The following is a 21851-nucleotide window of genomic DNA, read 5'->3' as shown; positions in this document are numbered from 1 at the left end:
ATATAAACACTAACATCTATGGAGCTATGTGTTATATAAACAAAGAATTTATAATTATATCTTTACCCATCACGAAACAATGGTGTTCCAGACATTTGGGAGCACATACTACTCATCGTAAAGGCATAGCATAGTCGATCTACCACGCATATAGTAGTTTTACTCGATTTTCGAGACACGCCTACATTGTTTACTTCAGTCTACAGACCGGACTCGGTCTAGAAACATCGCTAGTTCGAAGAAATTCTTGCTATAAAAAATGCATTATTGTTGTGTCAAAATGTGTGGAAAGAACACTAAAAACTCCGGTGTACAAAGAAGTGGCATTTCATCTCACAGATTTTTTCGATTTTGATTTAAATTAAGCGTTAAATTAAATGAAGCAGCGCTCGAAAATCGTTGACGTCTTATAAGAAACGGCCCGATTCGGAGAATGATTAAGACACGTTTAAGATCTTGGAAAGATCTTTAAAAGATCGATAACTAAATGACATGTCAAAATTGACGTTTATTTTGATTCCGCTGTGATCCCAGTAAGATCATATTTCTAACATCAAAGTGACATTAATTTCCCGAATCGAGCTGCTTCCGTCAATTATACGATATACAAACGATATCTAAATGAGAACTTATCTAAACTAGAACTTATCGTATCTCATTCTTCGAATCGGGCCGAAAGTCTCTTTCTATCGCGCTGCATCCGTATAGCTCCATTCTTGTCTTTTATTACGTGACATTCCTACGTGCAAACTAGTGATGTCCATAGCATCAAATGTGTTTGTTTACTATTGATAAGATTCAAATGAAATTTAAAAATTTGCGGATGAAGAAACAAATATTGGTTACATAAGAATTATACATACACAGTTGTTTACACCTACAATTTGTCCCTTGAACTTAAATGACATTATTAATTCAGCATTAATTTATATGTATATCACGATGCGACCGTTTGCAAAAATTAATATCAGTAACCCATTTCATACAAAAACTTACTTACTTACTTATTTTTAGGGATATAGGGAGGGAGGATAGCGAGCGCTGGTAAGGTATACTTTTTCTTTTTTTCTTTTTTACGACTGCCAAAGTGGCAATGATAATTCCGTTCAGTCAAATAATTGTCTTAGGTACTTACCATCATCTTTGACTATCTACTTAATTACTTATACAACGCGTCACATCACTAGCGGCTGGCAGACATTTTTGTCTGACGCCCATGTGACTTTGAACGGACCAATCACGGCACGGGACTCGCTCGGACCTGTATTTTTGACAGCATCGGTTTCATTAAATAATTGCTCGAAGCTACGTCGTTAGGATATATTGCCTGTGTTTAGGAGGCGTACGTCGAGCCGAAGCCAACACGTAGAGGACCTTTTAACACTTCAATGAGATGTAAGGGATACACAGCCAGGGTCATGGTACGCACGCAGACGCAGCACCCACCAGGGTGTAAAGACTATTAGAAGTTGATGTAATCTAAAATAAACTAGGCTATTGGATACAAGCGATGATTAATTACTCGGCTCTGGGATAAAAAAAACCGGACGCTTGCCTAATAAAACGGTATGCAATTTTATTTTCAGCAGACGGTGACCCCACAAAAAGCGACATCTAGGATGGCTCAAGGACAACACCGGTGTGAGGGCTAAGGGTAGAGACGTGTCACTGGACTTTAAACATATAGCCAATTCGCCGCTTACGTTTCCACGTCTACCCTCGAGAACGCAGCTCTGGCAACTCCACTCTGGTCGGCCGGTGAAGGCAAGCCAGATAATCCTGTAATTCGGGTGACAGAGCTCCCCGGGAGCACTCGTGTACATGGGGTAGCTACTTCCCAACAGCTCGTCACAAACTGCCCTGCGTTGTTATTACTATAAAAATGATCGATCTTTTAGCTTATCCGGTATGAGATCATAAATATTTATTTCTGAGGAAACATCCATGTGAAGCATTGACATTTATATCTAAGGACGGGCTTTACGGGCACTAAGAATCAGGCGCGGATCCAGCCCTCAAAAAAGGTTGTGGTCACAGCCACCCGAAAATCGGCCAAGTCCGAGTCGGACTATGGTACGTACTCGCTCATGAACGATCATCAGCATATCTATCTCAATAGACCGTGAAAGTGTAGCGTCACAAGTCTATAAGGGGTGTATCTAAACATTTCCTGACCAATTTTTAGTAGATTATCGATGGGTAGACAAGGTTTCGCCGAACATCTTTCCGCAGAGTGATTTATTCGTCCCTAGACGTAACTTTTAGTCGACTAACGTTTTAACGTAGAGATTTGGTTTCCATACATAAATTAACAGAACAAATTATTGGAAGAATTGCGGGATATTGCTATTTTACCAAAATATTTTTAACCCAATTTAAGGTTAGGTTAGAACTGCGAACCTCGCAAAGACACTCTGTTGGCGGAAAAGCGGGTTAGGTTAGAGCTGAAATCCCCACAAAAACGAACTGTTGCCTAAAAATACTGTTTGGTTAGGTTTTAGTTACTATTATATTTAATTGGTGTTAAAAATAGAATTTTTTGCTATATTATATCAAACAAAGACAGAAATGTATTAAAAATTACTAAATAAAGTATTTATTTGTCAATTGTTAGGTTTGTAATGTGTTGATTTGCCTATAAAGGCAACTAAATAATTCGAGGAAAAAAATGGTGATATAAAAATTGTTAAAATACGGAAATCTAAACATTGTTTTGCTAAAAGTTCTGATGCAAAACATTTTTATGCTCATTGTTGAGTCGGGAAATGATTATTCAGCATGTTTTTGCGATAAAATATTTGGAAAATGAAAATCTAGCTAAAAACTTTTGGTAATCTTTTGGGTTGTGGTTTCTTTCTTTCTTAGAAAAAAACTTTTGGTAATCCATTAGTAATCCAAGAATTTCATTTGGCAGAGTAATCTGCTCGTTTAAACAACTTTTAAGCCCTGCGCAAACCGGCAGAGTCTGCGCAGATCACTTTAATTTTATCAATGTATATTCTTCCCTCTTCTTCCTCGCGTTGTCCCGGCATTTTGCCACGGCTCATGGGAGCCTGGGGTCCGCTTGACAACTAATCCCAAGATGTGGCGTAGGCACTTGTTTTTACGAAAGCGACTGCCATCTGACCTTCCAACCCAGAGGATAAACTAGGCCTTGTTGGGATTAGTCCGGTTTCCTCACGATGTTTTCCTTCACCGAAAAGCGAATATATAGCGATATTCTTCCCTATTTCAATGAAACTAAGGTATAAATTTGAATTTTCTGAGACCGACCTCGGAGCATCACGGAGGATTATTACTCCGCGGCATCGAGGAGCACGATAGAAGATACCGCGGCGGTAGGCCCCGGCATGCCGGGGCATGCCCCGGTATACGCCGAAGTTCGAATACCTATATTTGTAAATTGTAATTTTTAACCAATTTTGACAGTGTATAATTAGTACCAATAAATAAATCTATCTATCTATCTAAAATGGCAATAATTTAACTAACAGTTAGTAATTTAGCAATTGCGGTACTTATACTACATACATATAATCGGCGTATGAGGTAATGTATCGAAAATCTTACTATTTATTGCAGTCCATGGAGCCCTGTTTGATAGATTTACTAGATAGAAAACTACGCTAAAAAAACTCCTGCGATTGTAAATTAAAATCTGGCATTATTTTTAGAAATTGTACTAATATTTGTAAATGTTTTAGATTTATATGACCCCTTAAGCTAAAAAATAATTGCCCCTGTAATGTTAGTAAATAATTATTATTCTTGTAAATAAGTATCGATCTCTCTCGATTTACATGCTCGAATTTCTAATTAATACAAAAAATCACTCTACCTATCGTGTTTCGACCAAGGGTTTCTCAGGTAATTATGACGGTTACCAAACAATTATTCTACGAAAAGTATATGAGCTTATCAATGTTATGCCAAGTTGCGAACTGACTACTCTGCGTAATGAAGTTCTGCCAAACAGTCCTCTGCTAAAGCCTCTGCGAAACAAAAATCGGCATAATTTTACTCGGCAAATCAATAGGGCATCCTATTAGGGTTGTGGGCATGCCCATCGTGCCCACAACGGTGGATCCGCCCTTGCTAAGAATGATGTTAGTTCAGTGGTGTCACTCACGAATTCGAGCCAATCGTGCAGTCTAACGCAACTAATTGCGACCAATCGCGCGCGTGATGCAAATTCATCAACCAATCGCGTTGTAGCGTTAGACTGCACGATTGGCTCAAATTCGTGTGCGTGACACCGCTGTACTGGCCCCATTCTTATTGCCCGTAAGGCCCTTCCTTAGATATATGTCAATGGTAAGAAGTGTATTAAGAGGAATATCGATTATGAGTATCAAGTTGCTTTAATTATTTACTTAAAATATAATTTGTGTATACCAGGCCTAGATCTATCAGTCAATCCAGTTTCCACAAATTAATTACCTCAGTCTGAGCTCGTCTTTACCTACAAATGACACAAACACAACCAACATTATTGTTTAAAATTAAGTGCTCGTTTGAGATTAGATATGTGTCTGTTGAAGCTGAAGCTCTGTGAAGCTATAGGTTAAGAACATAAGAAGTGCTCTTTCTCTTTGAAGTTGTCCACCAACTAATTTATGTAATATGAAATCTATGCTTAGGTACATACATTTAACCCTTTGAACGCTAAAAACTTTTAATTGAAAGACATCGTGAGTTGTCTTGCCCTTAGCGTTAAAAGAGCCTTTATATAATTATTTGCTGTACACTACACCTATCGCACTCGTTTATCTTATACCTTTAAACGAGCAATTCTTGTATATATATATATATATATATATATATATATATATATATATATATATATATATATATATATATATATATATTTCTGTGATCTCGGAAACGGCTCTAACGATTTCGCAGAAATTTGGTATATGGGGGTTTTTGGGGGTATACAATCGATCTAGATTAGTCTTATGTTAGGGAAAACGCGTGTTTTCGAGTTTTCATGCGTTATTCTTTCGACGCAGAATATGGTCGCTAATTTCGTGTTGCCGGCCACTGTCCGTCTGGTCCAGCGGGTTAAGACGCGGACGGCTAGAAACGAGTGTTACGGGTTCGAATCTCGCCCGGTGACTAACTTTTGTTTTTTTTTATATGTTCAAATTTATATATAATTTTTTAATTTTTATTGTTTTAGACAAATTTAATTTAGTAAAAAAATGAGCTATGTAATAAGAGAAATTGACAATAGATGGCGTTACTCTGTGACAAGTGCTGTAAGGTTGAAATCGATTGTAAATAATAATAATTGTCAGTTCACATTTTACTTTTTACGTTTATGTAGATTATCACCTATACACCACCATATTACAATAAATAGTTATAACCGAGCAAAGCTCGGTCGCCCAGGTACTATTTAGTTAAGCGTAGTCGTGGCGGTGGCGACCACGTGCAAGCAATACGTTTCAGTCACACCATTACGTACGTTATTATCGTATTGAAGTAGAGACTTATGATTAGAGATAAATGTTTACGGGCCTAAAAATAGTACTTGGCGTCAGAAAAGCTAGTGTAAAGCTCAGTTTATATTTCTATTACAAATGAAGCTAATGTTACTGGGTCTGCAAGGGTGTCCTTTGCAGTTTTCGCAGGCTTGAATCCGGGTCTGAGCAAGGCAATCTGGGCTCTCGTTTCCATAGTGCCACGCGGGCTAATTGGAGCCATCTCCACGAGCCCACGTGATACCTATCTACTTGCGAAGCACAAAATTAACTACATATGTACTGAAATATGTTTAATGGTTCACATACACAGTAAGAGTTTCGACATCTTGGTTTTATTTAGATTTCACATATATTTCTTGCCAAGTAACTAATGGTAACTAACCGAGTTATTTTGTGAGCAATTATTTTAAACATAATATTTATTGGACAAAAAAGTTGTTTTCTTGTCATCGATGTTCATGACGACCGGTCTGGCCTAGTGGGTAGTGACCCTGCCTATGAAGCTGATGGTCTCAGGTTCAAACCCTGGTAAGAGCATATATATTTGCGTGATGAACACGGATATTTGTTTCTGAGTCATGGGTGTTTTCAATCTATTTAAGTATTTATAAATACATTATATATATATTGTGTATATTATGTGTTGTACTATTTGTACTGTTTCTGTATTGAGGTGTGCAATAAAGTATATTTGTATTGTATTGTGTATTGTATATCGTTGTCTAGGTACCTACAACACAAGCCTTATTGAGCTTACTGTGGGACTTAGTCAATTTGTGTAATAAAATGTCCTATAATATTTATTATTTATTCATACGCTCCCTTTTTTAAATCAAACTACGGTTTGATTATAATAATTGTTATATATTATCGGTTTGAAACTGCTCCGAAGATAGTTACAGTTTACCCAAAATAGTACAAAGTGTCCAAATCTTTAATAATACTATTCTCAGTAGAATCTCTACGATCTTTAAAAATCACTGTACATTAATTATTGTTACTTCAGAGGAACCTTCACATCTGAATGCTATTGTATTTTATCAATATTTCATAAGTAGGGGCGATTGGCGCGGGCGGCGCGTCGCTAGAGGAATGCGAATGAGACTTCTCAATGTGATTAATTCGAACAGTGCAGGACTGTTATTCCCTTCGTCTATCGAGTGCAGACGAGTATTCGCTTTAAGAAAACAGTATAAATCGAGCAGAGATCTGCATGCAGAGTCGGAGATTACAGTTATACTGGTTCGCTTTAGAACTCTTTGCGTGTGGTTGGGAAAACAACATCGGAGCGGGCTGCCCTCGAAACACAGTCACGTCGCACAAAGTTATCTTGTTCTTAGTTTATTTCAGCGACGGTTTATTTTCGGAAACTATTGACTATTCAGTTTCAGTTTGGTTTTTAACGTAGAAAATTATAGTAATATTTTTATTATTAATATTTCATAACGAGGGAACGCCAGTACCATATTCTAATGACGCTTAAAACTGAGCAATATTTACTTAAAAAAAAAATTACAAAATTATAAAAAAAATTACGACTGAGTTAATTTTATAAAATCATACTTAAAAGCTTTTAAATACCTACATGTAGTTTTTTTGTAAATAGGTACTAATATGTATAGCATAGCCATAGCATAGTGAAAAACTATCAAGATAATTTTTAACAATATCAGCTGACTCGTAAGATTATTTGGTACATCTCATATGACAGTTATCACAGGTAACGACTGTTTTGTCCACATATACATCCCTAATGAACCAGTTCGACGTCAAATCCAATGAGTAATCAAGAAAATTGGACAAAAAGATTCCCGCAGACCAATCATTGACCTAAATCTCGGTGTCGGCGTCAGAATTTCCTTTTGTGTTTTCATCTCGTAGTCTTTCGGATGCGACGGCGCGGTGTTCACTTGTTATTTTCCTGTGGGTCCCCATTGTCTGGTTGGCGGGTAGTTACAAGTTGTTCGTCATTAGTCAACCCAGTTTCAGAAGATTACGAATCAAAACAATTTGCTTGGGTTTTAGGGTTTGTCAAGAAAGCAGCACACACGGGCGTGACTTTACACCGAAAATAAATATTTTAAGAATGTGTTTGGGAGTGATAATTTCTTGCGTTATTAGGCATACTATCGAGTGTTTAGTTGGTTATCTGTCAAACTAGAAGTTAAGCAGGTACTTTATGTTAGGTGTCTATTCTGTTTAACACTTTATTCTGTGTATTGCTCCGGTGGAACATTCATTCTAAAACAAAGCAGAATTTACATTGGCGAATTACGAACATCATTACAATTGCAGTTCCAGCACCACCATAGCGTTGGCATTTAATGAGGAGGGGTAAATTCCGAATAAGAATAACAATGGGAATCCTTGGAGTTTCTGTCCCCGGCAAGGGTTGCGTCGTTGCTATTTGCCAGCATTTGCGGCGACGCTTTTCAAAACCGGCGCCTTGACATTTGTCACTGCCGCTTCGGCTTTTGTTTTTTCGTTTCTGGTCATTTTTCTAGTGAGACAGAAAAAAGTTCATTATTTAAGTACCTAAGTTGTTTATTGTTGTAACTTGTTTGAGTTACGATTTGTTCTTATTAACAAGGAATGTATGAAAACTATGCCGGCTCCAGCAGAATATTATCAGCGCCCGTAAAAGCACTATAAAATGATGTAGATATAATGCCAAAATTGTGTATGTTTAAGACGATCTACAAATACAAATATAGTTATCATACCTATTTTTGCGCAGTGTACCTATACTACGTATAGGACAACAATTTTCTTTGTTTAACTAACCATTCAACGTGTTTTCGTTCCGATGGGACATGAAACTGACCTTTTTTTACGGTCGTTCGGACAATCGTCGAAATATAATGTGAATTTGTCAGGAGATTGATATATCTGGTTGGAGAAAATCCAACACCTCGAGGATTGGATAAAGTTTACCTTTTTAGGAAAACAAGGGGGTCCCGAGGGAGGCTGGGATTACGCAGGGCTCCTGCTCACGTGCGTATTCCAGTTCTGTTGCGGGATAAACGCGATCCGTGTAAAGCTTAACAATAAAACGGCTCTGCTCTACAAACTTTACCTAGAATGTCCTTCTTTTTATAAAGGATCCTTTTTGGAGGGATTTATTCGATGGTACCGTCATCAATCACACACGTAAACAAGCTCGGTTAAGTTAACAGGTGATTTCATCTGTGTCAGCCCGCCGATGCCGAGCGGGCATTGTTAATGTGACGACGGTCCTCTATCCATTACGCTCTGATCGTTCCAATTTTCAATCATTTGTTTTATAATATTAAGATGTATGTACCTACTTAAGGGCCAGTACGTTCGTGTTCTTCTCTCAACCTCACTGAGCGTAACCGTGGGCGAGATGGATGTGCGTGCCCGGGAGCGCGGATAACATGATTTTCATAAACAAATAACAAAGTAATTGATAAGTTCCCTCAAACATGATAATGCCGACTTTTAATTTTTTTTAGCTTCCGTGCAAAGTATGTCACAAATTTTTAAATGCATTTAGACAGCTCGTGATTTTTTACTATCGATTGAATCGTCGGGATTCAAATCGATGAAGTCCCTTGAAAGGCCTCAAAAGCGCTACGACTCTTCAAAAACTCTTAATAACATGTCGCGCTAAATAAATAATTACAGACAAATTATTTAAATATTAACTACTCGTATTGCTTGTAGAAAAACTACAATTTAAATATAATCTGAAATGCAAGTTAAGCCATACCTATGCTAAATCAAGAGTCTTTATGCCCAGCGAAGAAATATACGAGTATATAGACACTAGAAAAATGACCCCAGCCACACTGACGCTGACAGCTATCCCTTCTCCATAAGTATGTCTCACCTGCTTTGAATTATATCCAATGCACAATTTCGCGCTATTAAAAAAGTAGTGATTGGTCAATAAAAGTTTTGATTGCCTATAATAAAATTCTGGCTTAAAGCTCTTGCGCGCTGTTACCAGTGGGGTGACACTCCTCCATTCGGCTTTTCTCGGCTCCGTTCGGTTCAGCATTGCTCCGAGCAATTATGAGCGTTGGCACAACTTGACGTCCCTATACGTGCACGACCACAGATAAGATAATGACCTGAATTTTGACAACCCTAAATGGCCGAAAGGGATAGTGCCATACATTAGCAAGGGACAGCATAATTCGTCCCTGAATCGCTGTCTAACTTCGGTTTTGTAGGGAGTGTCATTTCTGCACAGTAGTACTATTATTTATTCTGTGCAGTTACACTATTTTATTTCGGCGTTGCCAAACCTTGCAAGAATGATACTAACCAAGAGGGAACCAATTCATATAATTATTATTTTGACGCTTTTTTATTGTTAAGATTCCACATTTCCATACTTTGAAAGTAGGTATTATTTAAAGTTGAAAGTTTCAACTTGAAACATAATATTATAGTATAGTGTAGTAGCTATGTATTTTTGATCAGTGTAAGTACATACAGACTTATAAAATGCATGTGATCAATTATTTCGGTGTGCACCATATTAACAGTCTGTAGCATCTGTCTCATAGTAATCGCTCTCTGTGAGGTGTACTAAGCTACAAATCTGGGTGGTTAGGCTAGGGAACCAATCTGATTCCTGCCTTTCTAATGCAGTTGCATTAGTATTTTTTTTGTTCGGGGCCCGTTGGGAAACTACTAGAATAAATATAACGAAAAGTTTACCGTTTTGTACCGTACTTGATCTTTTATAAAAAAACAAATAATTGGAGGGTATTTATTTATTTATCCCCATTCTGCCTCTGTATCTAAAAGGCATAAGTCACTATGGAACTAGTATAGAGATACGACATTTGGTTTAGCATATTCATTTGATTAATTATTTATAATCTTCAGGAATAACATTTACTTACCCAAACTAATGAATGAGTTGACGCGGAACAATTTTACCACACAAGAAGGCATTTTATCTAGTTTTCTTAATAAATAGTTTTATATTGTTTGGCATTTTATGCCACAGAAAGCTGTCGTACTAATTGTGCTGTCAAATTCCGCCGAGCACAGCCAGTCGTTCTCAGCCATGTTCATAGCCATGGGGCCATTTTTGAGCTCGATTCTAGTTAGTCTAGTTCGTTGTTTCTGCCCAACCTACGGGTATAGAATCTAGGTTCGCGTACAGGGGGCCTTGGTCATGTTTTCTTTAATATGTTTATGTTATTTAATACCGTTAAGTTTGGGTCAGTTGAAATCTAATTAGTACCTATAACTAATCTTGTTGTTTCCTCGCCGGAGTTAAAAACATGTAAGTATAAATAATTTTATATCATAACAGCTTTGGAATTTTTTAACTAAAAAACATAAGGGGCTCCCCGCGGTTTTCGTCGATTTTCGACTAGTTTTAAGTCGTTACTCCTTTATTTGCACTACAGATAGAATTATAAGACAAACGGCTATCGGTTCTTTAATCTTTTATCTCCATTTTTGTCTGCCGGATTTTGAAAGAAATGAATACTTATTTTTTTATGATTTTTATAAACATTGTCTAAACAAACACTATTTTTGTAACTAGATTGCTATGAAGGATCTTACATATATGAAATCTACATATTTGGGTTCGTCTTTGACGTCTCTAAAAATTTGTCAGTTTAATTTTAAATTAAATTTTAAGTTAAAATTCTTCAACTTTGATGCCAAATATCTTGAAGATAATGAACTTTGAAGTAAATATGGGATACTATATTGCTTACAGCCGTTGCTGTTAATATGATTAGCTACTAAAAACATTAGAAAACTAAGGGATTCAAATCGTATGTCATTGGCGTTAGGGACCTCCTTAAGAAAGGTGCTCAGTTTACTGTTAGAGTTTGCTTTATATGCTTGTAATCTAAATAACGTACTTACTCCGAGAAACAATGCTTAAAAGCACTCTAAACTGCATGTATCCACTAAGTTAGATCTCTATCACTAAAGCGTCTTCAAGAGCGAGCAAACTTTACTAGCGAGTATAAGTTTTATTCGTAAAACTTAGTAGGTGGAAATATGTAATGGTAGGTATATATAGGTACGTAGGGGCTTATCGCTGGCTGGCAGCCACCCAAACGCCGGCAAGGCTCAGGTCTGGCTTTGCGTTCGACCACGGCTCAAGTCCGGTTAACTTAATGCCTCGGGCTGCAACACATATGTATCCACAGCTAACTTTATAAATACATAAACTTGCCGTTTGCAGGTAATTTGTATACTTTGATTCAGTGTGGTAGGTTTGTTACCAACAGCCGCTTTTTGAGCATTAGATTCGATTGTATTTATCACTCACAGAAGTTATAAAGTATTTACGTTACTTTGTGCTCAAAAAGCATTAAATAATAGCTACTTATGTAAAGCGGTGTCGGAGTTGGAGATACGAGCAAAGCTAAAACTCTGTTTGGAATTCATCGTCACTCCCTCGCAGCAGTGAGCAAAACAGAGTTCCAAGTACATCGTAAACAAAAAAGTTATAAGAAGTAAAATAGCATTAGGCATTCGCAGAGCGTTTGGCTCTTTGAGTTTTCGAGTCACGAATCGTTAAATGAAATAAGAATCCGTCATAATTTGTCCGATAAAATGGCGAGATAAGAGAGAGCACGAAGTTTTATTAACGGCTGTAAGAGATTCACGGTGTAATGGATTTATTCGGTCGGGTACTAATTAATTTCAATCTGTTCCCGCTCCAGTAGGCGTATAATGTGGACATTAGCCAGTGCAAATTTCCACATGGGGTATTTGAATGAAATTATAATGAAAATATCTGAAGTAGCAGTCTTGCGAATCTTCTTAATTGCTTGATTAATTATTAGTAGGGCTGCGAGTTGGGGTTAAAACGAGACAAGGGTCGTTCGAAGATCCGCAGCGCACGACATCAATAAGCTTTAATTGGCAAGAACCATCAGGGCTATTAGCTCGCCCCAATTACTCATATCACTCGATCTATCCTCCCATCTCCAGTCGAATTCTAATTGTACTCCCAATCAATGGAAAAGTGTCTTGTAAGCTAATTAATTTTTACGGTCGTAAAATATGTTATATGGTTTTTAAGTAGTTATTTATTATGGTTATAGATTTCAGTACTACAAAAAATATACATATAAGCCAGAGTAGTCGCGTCATGCGAACTATTGAATGAATGAATTAATTAATGTATATTTAGCTATTAATGTCGGGATTGACAACCCAACTCGTAGGCTTTGTTTATATGACAATTATTTTTCCCAGATTTCCCGCTAATTATAAAGCCGCGAGTTTAATAATCTTTCCATAAGTTGTTGTAGATGACAGAATCTGAAAAAGAAACTTAAAACTAATACTTACCTATACTTATATCTATATATACCTATTTTACTTACCTATTTTGTATGATGATGTACTTCTTATATAAATAAATCTATACTTACGCATTGAATAGTGAGCACGAGCGACATGCAACGTTATATATACATACATAGATGCATACGTACCTGTATCGAAGCCAAATCAGTTGCTAACTGACCACTGTCACACACAGACGCTGTCCCTCGCGGCCGCTATAGCTATTTCATTTTCGTATACCTACTTGTTTTTCTCCTGCTACTCTTCTTCCCTGCACCCTTTTTACCATCTATAGTCTACAGTTGTCATCGGCGGATAGGAACTATTTGTTTATTATAAAGTCCTTTAATTTCAAGGGTGCATCCCTGAGCTTAAATTAAGTAACTTTCTCAAAGAAACCGGTATTCTAATTAACTTAATTTTGGAAATAATAATTATTTATTTTTTATCTGATAAGGCCCCTATGCGCGTGTACGCTTGCCTTGGGCATGTTTACATATTGATTACTGTATAGTAAGAGTTTATACATTTGCTACTAAATGCAAGTATTATCTCAGACTATCGATATTCGGAATGTCATTGATATGCCATAGTTTACAATTGCATGGTTGATTTATTTAAATATAATGTCCGTGTTATAATTACGTTATTTATTACCTTTTACAAAATATAAAATAAAAACGCTTGAAAAAAATAAAAGTTAACTATGGCATTTAGTTTCCTTAAATGTACTTACTTAGTTTAAAAAAAAACACCGTGTATACAGATGCCTATCACAATGAAAAAAATAACTGTGATCATGTAAAATCAATATTATGTACCTATTTATTAAAATGTATTGATACATATATTAACATTAAACTATTTTATATTAGATTTGACAGATAAATCTAAAGCTAACCCAACAGCGTTGGTTAGTACAAGTTTACAAATGTTTCTAGTTTACAGTGGTGCACTTTGCTTTTAGGAATTAGAAATAAGGGACGAATGGGAGGGTCGCCGTGCCGGCGCGTCGTCGCCGTTCCCATCTTGTCGATCCCTCTGACCTATAAACACACTTTCAGATTTCGCTTCATTGGACCCTTAAATAAGAGATATGGATGTAAATAAATATGTAGTGATTGAATTGATTTTGTTTGACGAACACATTTTTATCCAATATCGTTACAGTAAATATTTGCTGATATTAATATGTTTCATTCTTTTATTTCAGTTGAGTTACTCTAATTCATAATCAAATCAAATATGTGGACACAATAGTAAATAAATATTATTGTATTTGTTATGTGTATACTTTTCCATATTCTAGGCTTTTAAATCACAAGCATGTTGAGAATATCGCATTTTTTTATCGTTATACGCAGGTAGGTTTTGCAACGCAATTATTGGGAGTATGCCAAAAAAGACTTCGTCCAGTTCGTCCATACCAAATGTGGATTCCGCTTAATAAATCATAGTTGGTCCGGAGAACAACTTCGTTGGATAGTAAACATTTCCAATGGGACAAAAGATTTCATACAGGCAATTAACAAAGTGCTCTTTTTATGACCTTTTTTTTAACATGTACCTACATGTCGAATGATATATAATATCCTGAAGTCAGAAGAACTTATCAGAAGAAGTTATGACTACTTTACTATTTCACATAGAAAATATCGGAATATTATAGACACTAGTCGCTAGGGAAAGGATCGGAAATGAGACACTCACCGCCTTTTAGTGTTTGTATTACCTTTTCCTACCGGTTTACCGCTTTCTCCGCATCGGTTAAATACATTCGATGGAAGAAAAACACCCTATTGATAATCCGGCCTTTATTTTTGTTAAGATCAAACGATTTGATAATGTTTCTGTTTTCAAGCTTCACAGCCAGAAAAGTGGCACTAATACAAAATTAACTTATTTTTTCTGAGATTTTTTCCTGTATTCGTAGTGCATAGTGTAAGAAAATATTAAGTAGGTACTTACCAAATTTCATAGTTCTTGGTTAACGGGAAGTACCATATGAATTTTATTCCCTTGAGAGTGTCAAAATATACGTTAAACAGAAGAAATAGAAGTTTGATTTATTCACAGCTTCAAGGAAGGGACTGTAGACCTGAGTATAATATAAATAAATAAATAAATATTATAGGACATTAGTACACAAATTGACTAAGTCCCACAGTAAGCTCAATAAGGCTTGTGTTGAGAGTACTTAGACAACGATATATATAGGGACCGTGCGCGTTGGAGGGTCTGCCATCTTGTGGCCTGAATCGGAACCATAAACATGTACATGTACACGTCACGTGTTTTCTTGTGCATAGTAGGTTCTGCCATCTTGTGGGCTACATCTGAACAATAAACATCACATTTGATCACATTTACGCCTCGCGCCAAAAATCTGACGGCTCCTTTTCTGCCTCCTACAGTTCATGCACGCTCCCTATAATATATAAATATTTATAAATACTTAAATACATAGAAAACACCCATGACTCAGGAACAAATATCCATGCTCATCACACGAATAAATGCCCTTACCAGGATTTGAACCCGGGACCATCGGTTTCGTAGGCAGGTTTTATAATATGGTTTTAATTTCAACTCAATAACTCCACGCGTTCTCAGTATTATTTAACGTAACTGTAACTACAAAATCCTCTACGATTTGTCAATACTCATGTTCCAGATAATATTGAAAAACATGAAACCTATAAAATTTACGCAATTATATTTTTTCAGTTTAACTAATAATTTTGGGTCAATAAAAAGTGCTCAGTATTTTTTATTAAGAATACTAGGATAATGTTACTACGTAAATAGAATAAATCTAATATATATAATGTTTTTCTGTTGTTGTCTGATAGGCAGTATCCATTGAAGTAAAGTCAAGAGTAGTTGGGAGTTCGCATTATTGTTCGGTTTGTAAGTGGCAATTAGGAGCGTTTACAATAGCCCGCCTACATCGGTAAATATTTACGCAGCCTTTAACTACGTGAGAATGATTTGGCTATCTTTTTAAGAATCGTAACGAGGTATTTCTACACATTTGAATAGCTTAATCAACATTTAGAACATTTTTGTGAATGCTGTAAATTTCTAAAGGTTTTTAAATGCCTTATCAAAATTTTACTGTGTATACTTGTTATTGAAACTAAAGTTAAAACTACTTCTTGATCTCTAATAGAATTAATTGATAATGGGTATGAATTTGGTGTAAGTACTTCTGTGATTTCTGTGATAATATAAATAGTGCAATAATAACATGGAGCTGAATTCTTCGACAAAAACAAGAAAGGTTTCGAAAAGTAATTGATAGACGTGCAAAGGACATGAAGTACAGTAATTGGAATCAAGAAAATATTTTTAACGGTAACTTGTTTAGGATTCGTTGAAATTCATACAATATATACTGGCAGTGAAAGTAAAGATGGCGTTTGTTGTCGCAATGAATGAAACCACTTAGGCGTCCAGTGAGCTTGCAGTTCGTTCTCCTTTGTAACGTTAGAAGACGAATAGAAACAATCGTCTCGGTCCATCGGACGCTATGGGCGGAAACTAACCGGAACACCGGCGCGTGTATCGTTGACGCGGCCTGAATTGCGCTTATTATTATTTTGGATTTCATACAGAATCCCCTTAATACAATTTGCGTTCAATGCGAGTAATGTCAATTCAATATTATACTGAAATCAAGTTTTAAAAAACCAGGTTTACCACACCCACACCATTTGACATTTAGGGACCTCGAGGAATCGCAGCCATCTTGGAAAATGTGTACTTCGCGTGAAATTCGCGTTTACACACACACAAAATAGTCCAAGACATCTTTGCGAAAAAAATACATCTACCCCAATATCAATATTTTACTTAACTGCGACTGAACCAGAAAGTAGGGTTATGGGTTTAAGTACTGATGATTCAGTACAGCCTGTAGCTTAGGATATTGGAGCGATTTCTTAAAATGACGTATCCTTCCTCTTGCCCTTCACAACCTATTTTTACTTGTTATATTAAGAAAAATCAATACAGCTGCCTTGAGAGGACACCGAATATTAAATCATATTTTTTCTTCTAGCCTAAACTATTGAGCGGATTTCAATAAAATAGACATCAGTAGATTCAGAATTAGTACACAACTGTTATGCAATAAAAAGTTAACAAAAAGAACAAATATTTATTTTTTCCGAGTTTTATGTGAATAAAACGTCAGTAGTACAACTTTTTGACTTCTGATCCATATTTCTATGAGATGGCTTCGTTTTAGGGACATAGTGTTGTAAACATTTTTTGTGTGAAATTTAATAAGATTTCACTTCGCCTTAAGTACACAATATTCATAATAAATCCATAGCTACAGAGAAAAAAAAGAAAAAGCAAATAAGTTTTCCTATGCCGTCTGATCCCCGTGGACCCTGAAGCTCAAATTTGAAGATACGCAAACAGGGATCCCAGAAATTGTAGGTGTCAAATTTGATTACTGTCACTATTGTTTGAACCCCATTTAAGATCTAAAATCTGTTTTTGTAATCACATTATTTAGCCCTAAAAAGTTTTTCTTCCATAAATTTTTATTGCATAGCAGTTGTGTGCTAAAATAATTATGGATCTACTGATGTCTATTTTATTGAAATCCGCTTAATAGTTTAAGCCCTAGAAGAAAAAATATGATTTAATATTCGGAGTCCTCTCAAGGCGGTTGGTTTAATTTTTTTTGTAAAAAAACAAGTGTAAATAGGTTGTGAAGGGTAAGAGGAATATACCGATACGTCATTTAAAAAATCTGTCCAGTATTCTAAGCTACAGGGTGTACTGAATCATCACTACTTAAACCCATAACCCTACTTTCTGGTTAAGTCACAGTTGCGTACAATGTTCATATTGGGGTAGATCACGTACAAATGTATAGTTAAAAGTGGAATTCATACTACTCCGAATTTTCTATTAAGATAATGTCCCCTGGAATGGAAGTGTATAAGCGTTAAACTTAGATTCAGCAAGTATTTTCTATAACAAGATGTATTTTTTCTGCAAAGATATCGAGGACTATTTTTGTGTAGAATTTAATAAGCTTTAATGTTGCCTTACACTATATCTTCATAAAGAATGTAGATTTAGAGTAAAACGCGAATTTTTCCTGGATAGTACACATTTTCCAAGATGGCTGCGATTTCTCGAGGTCCCAAATGTCGAATGGTGTGGGCATGAAAAAGGGGCCTTTAATTTATACACATACCAAATTTCACGACTGATCCAGAGATTTCGAGGTTTGGCCCTAATCCGATTGTGCTAATGCTTGTGTCATAAGCTCATAAGTCTTGTCACAAGATTGGCAATTCCATCATCACTTGTCGAAAATTCGCATTACGCCTCTGTACTTCCAACGTCAACCATGCAATTTATCTCAGATTGACGTTGCCATGATATGATATTTGATCTTACTTGGCATTGCTGAGGGCCCTGACGGTTGGGTGAGCACGGCTTTGGGCGCACTTTCTTGACGGTGGGCGAGCGCTCCAGGCCTGCCACCGCTACCGACACTGTCGCGACACTATTCGTCACGCCCGATGACGAGGACGACGTTGTGCATTCTGAAACAATACAAATTTCATAAAAATAGCTTATACAAACTGGTACAGGAAATAAATTCGTTGGAAGTATTATGCTGGCTGAGCAACTCAGGCTCATATACTTACCCCCTCATTCATAAACATCTAATAAAGTTAACGAGCCGCTAATAATCATTTGTCCCTTTCCGACTTATTAATATGACAGAAAGGGATAAACGATTATCATCGGCTTGTTAAGTTTAGTAGGCGTTAATGAATAACGCCATTAAATAATTATTATTAATGCTCCATACCTACTCTTAATAAATACTGATAATGTTGAATATATGGCCGTATATGTTAGACAAATTGGTTATTTAATATATAATTCAAAATTCTTAAGGCGAAGGGTAGGGCAAGCCCTTTCCATACAAACTTTGTGCGCGTTTTTCTTCGTTTGCGTTTGTGCTAGAGTTATTATTTTTGGTGAATGTGCTTATTTTTCTGTTAGCTAGGGCTTGATGTATTATTTTTTTGTATTTTTTAAATAAAGAAAAATTTCTACATCAGGTTCTGCGTATATCCAATATATATGTTATGGACCAAGTGATAAATTGGGCATTTTTCATAATGCCCGGGCATTATGAAAAATGGCCAATTTGAGATGGCAATGTGATAATAAATATGCAAATAATTAAATTGCCCGGGCACAATACATACTGCCTCTCACCTATTGGGCAAAGTAATAAAAAATATTTTTCAATACTATTATTTTTAATTTTAACATTAAAGTGAACGTAAAATTCATTCGTTTCCTAAGATGCATTTACCTTTGATTATACAACTAAAAATATAACCCAGAAGCAGCCTAAAGATGCTGCTACAAATCAACAACCCCTACAACCCTAGAAGATCCGATACTCGAGCGTCGTGGCACCGGTGCTGCTTAACTGGGTAGCGGTGGTCAAGGGAATCACCGCGGAGTTGGGCCAAACAGTCAACGCCAATCCGGTGAGGACAGGCTTTTGGTTCGAGCCCAAATCAGAAGAGGAGTATCGCACGATGTTCAAACATCTCATTGGACAATGCCGTAGAGTGGAACGTCTACGAGTTAGACTCGGAGAAGAAGATGAAGGTGGCGCTCAAAGCTTTACCAGCAGACACGCCACTAGACGAAATCAAGAACGCTTGTGTGGACCTCGGATTCTCTGTAGAGCACATCAAGCAGATAAACCCTAGAGAGGGCAAGCCGGGCTGCGTTTACTTAGCTCGCCCCCCCCCCCCCCTCGCGAGACTATACCATGATCTACAGGGTGAACGAGTTTCTCTTTCTGAACTCCTTTATAATAGAAGCATGGAGGGGGAAATCTGGACCACCGCAGTTTCACAGCTGCCAGGGCTTCAGACACTATTCGAAGGACTGTCATAGTCCGCAAAAGTGCATCCATTGTGCAGACCTCATCCAGCAACAAAATGCCACAGGCCAAAAGAAGAGCCCTGTACATGCGCCAACTACACGGGCTCTCATCTAGCTAGTTACAGGAGATGCCGCGTGTATCTGAGAGAAGCCCATAACTGGAAGGCGGGCTTGAACACACGGTCCGTAAGAAGGCAGGCCCGGTGACGAAGGCTAGTGTTGCAAATGGAGTAGTCGGCGCCCGCCTCCCTGATGGCGCTGGCGAACGCCCCTACTCAAGGCGGCGAAAAAGACCAACCAGCGGCCACCAACACCACCAAAAAGGCTACAAAGAAAAATAAAAAGAACACGAAGCCCACAGCTCCTGAAGCCGCAGCTTCAACTCCACCAGCAGGTGACAAGTATCTGGCTGTAATAAGTATTATTATCGTAAGGCTTTATTGAAATCAAATTTTCAGTGTTTAATCTTATATGTACATCTATAGATCTATATAAGTTTGACAGCCAATCTCTGGCATCCGTAGTTATTGCGTGCAGATTTTCATGCCTCCCGAAAAACGTCTCTTGGGGATTCTTCCACAATGTGCATAGTTGCTTGGACTGGCGCGCCACATTCACAGTTTGGTGAGGGTTTGTAACCCCATTTATGGAGGTTGTGTTTACAGCAGCTGACGTCAGACCTTTTTCTGTTCACTGTAACTCAGATCTTTCGTGGCTCGTCTAGACCGGGTGGTTATTTTGTTGAATTGATCTCAATACTGTTGGAAAACTGAGTTTGTGTGCAGTACGAGTTCCAGTTCTCCATCCATTCCAGGTTAACGTAGAAGCATACTGGGCCCTGGAATTGGGAGTCTGACTAGATAGGTCTACGAGATTTGAGGCGTGCGTTAGGGAGGCTACCCAGTGTTTTTTTTTGTTTTTTTTACGTAGCTAACCAGAGTCCTCTCCTCCTACATGGTTGAGAGGATCAACCTGAAGAAGCATGTCGTCCCAGTATTCCTCGACACAGAGAAGGCGTTCGACAAGGTCTGGCATGAGAGCCTGCAAGCCAAAGCTGTCAACGTCATTGGCCCCACGTCGAGTCATACACGTTGTCAACTCTTTTCTCACTAACCGACGCTTTCAAGTGGCAGTTGACCTCGCGGGAGTCCCACAGGAAAGCTATCTATCGCCATCTTGTTATGCTTGGTACACCGATGATATTTCGGTGGTTGGCCGCATCAAGCTGGGTCTGTTCGCAGACGACGAAACGTACTACACGTCGTCCATCACACTAACCCACGCCTCACCTGAAGATCCAGCGCTAGCTTGATGTCCTACCTGAGTGGCTGACCAAACGGAGGTTCTAGGTGAACGTCACCAAGACGCAGCCCATGCGAGCAACTACTAGGCGAGGAGATATAGGAGTAGCACATGGCAAAATACCTAGGGGTCACACAGGGGCATCACAACGAAGCAACACACGGAGGAGTTAGTGAGATGGGCTATAAATGCGCGTACCCTGCTTCGTCTACTGCTCCACAGCAGCCATCCCTCATACGCACAAAGCTGGGGATCTATAAGACTTACTTGCCAGGACTCTCCTGCTAGGAGACGCTGAGTCTCCAAGCGATTGTTAGAGTGCCGCCAAAAAGGGCCAGAAATGGCCACCTCAAACCCCCCAGAAAGGGAAGTAAAAAAATGAAGTTGGTTTTATACTATAATTGATGATCAAACGAACTTCTTGAAGTGAAGTTCGATCGATATTATATGAGTCACTTCATTTGAAGATATAATTTTATATTAACCATGTAGTTTCCCTATTGTACAGATAGCATCGCACACATTTAAGAGTAACTATTTTGATTAAAACTGTGAAAACCAACATCCGCCCACTTCCGCTTACTGGTTACCTGCGTGCGGCGACCGCTGCGCTCTTCATTATTTTTAGAGAAGCCAAGAACCAAAACTTATATCAGGGTTCTAGGGTGGGTGGGACCTTATATTATATCTTCAAATGAAGTGACTCATATAATATCGATCGAACTTCACTTCAAGAAGTTCGTTTGATCATCAATTATATTTCGTCACTTCATTTTTCAGATATAATTTTATATTAACCAT

General features: G+C 37.6%; 1 protein-coding gene across 3 annotated transcripts in view; it reads right to left on the bottom strand.

Moving 5' to 3' along the window:
• LOC133528630 (uncharacterized) overlaps nt 1-21851 on the bottom strand; it is a 318208-nt gene that overhangs the window by 49114 nt on the left and 247243 nt on the right. For all 3 annotated transcript variants that reach the window (XM_061866077.1, XM_061866078.1, XM_061866079.1), the window contains one exon: nt 18225-18373. In XM_061866077.1, the coding sequence (XP_061722061.1) occupies nt 18225-18373 (149 nt within the window). The remainder of the gene's footprint in view (nt 1-18224; nt 18374-21851) is intronic.

This window comes from Cydia pomonella, chromosome 19 (assembly GCF_033807575.1).
Source record: "Cydia pomonella isolate Wapato2018A chromosome 19, ilCydPomo1, whole genome shotgun sequence".
Lineage (NCBI taxonomy): Eukaryota > Metazoa > Arthropoda > Insecta > Lepidoptera > Tortricidae > Cydia > Cydia pomonella.
This window is presented reverse-complemented; position numbering and strand designations above follow the sequence as displayed.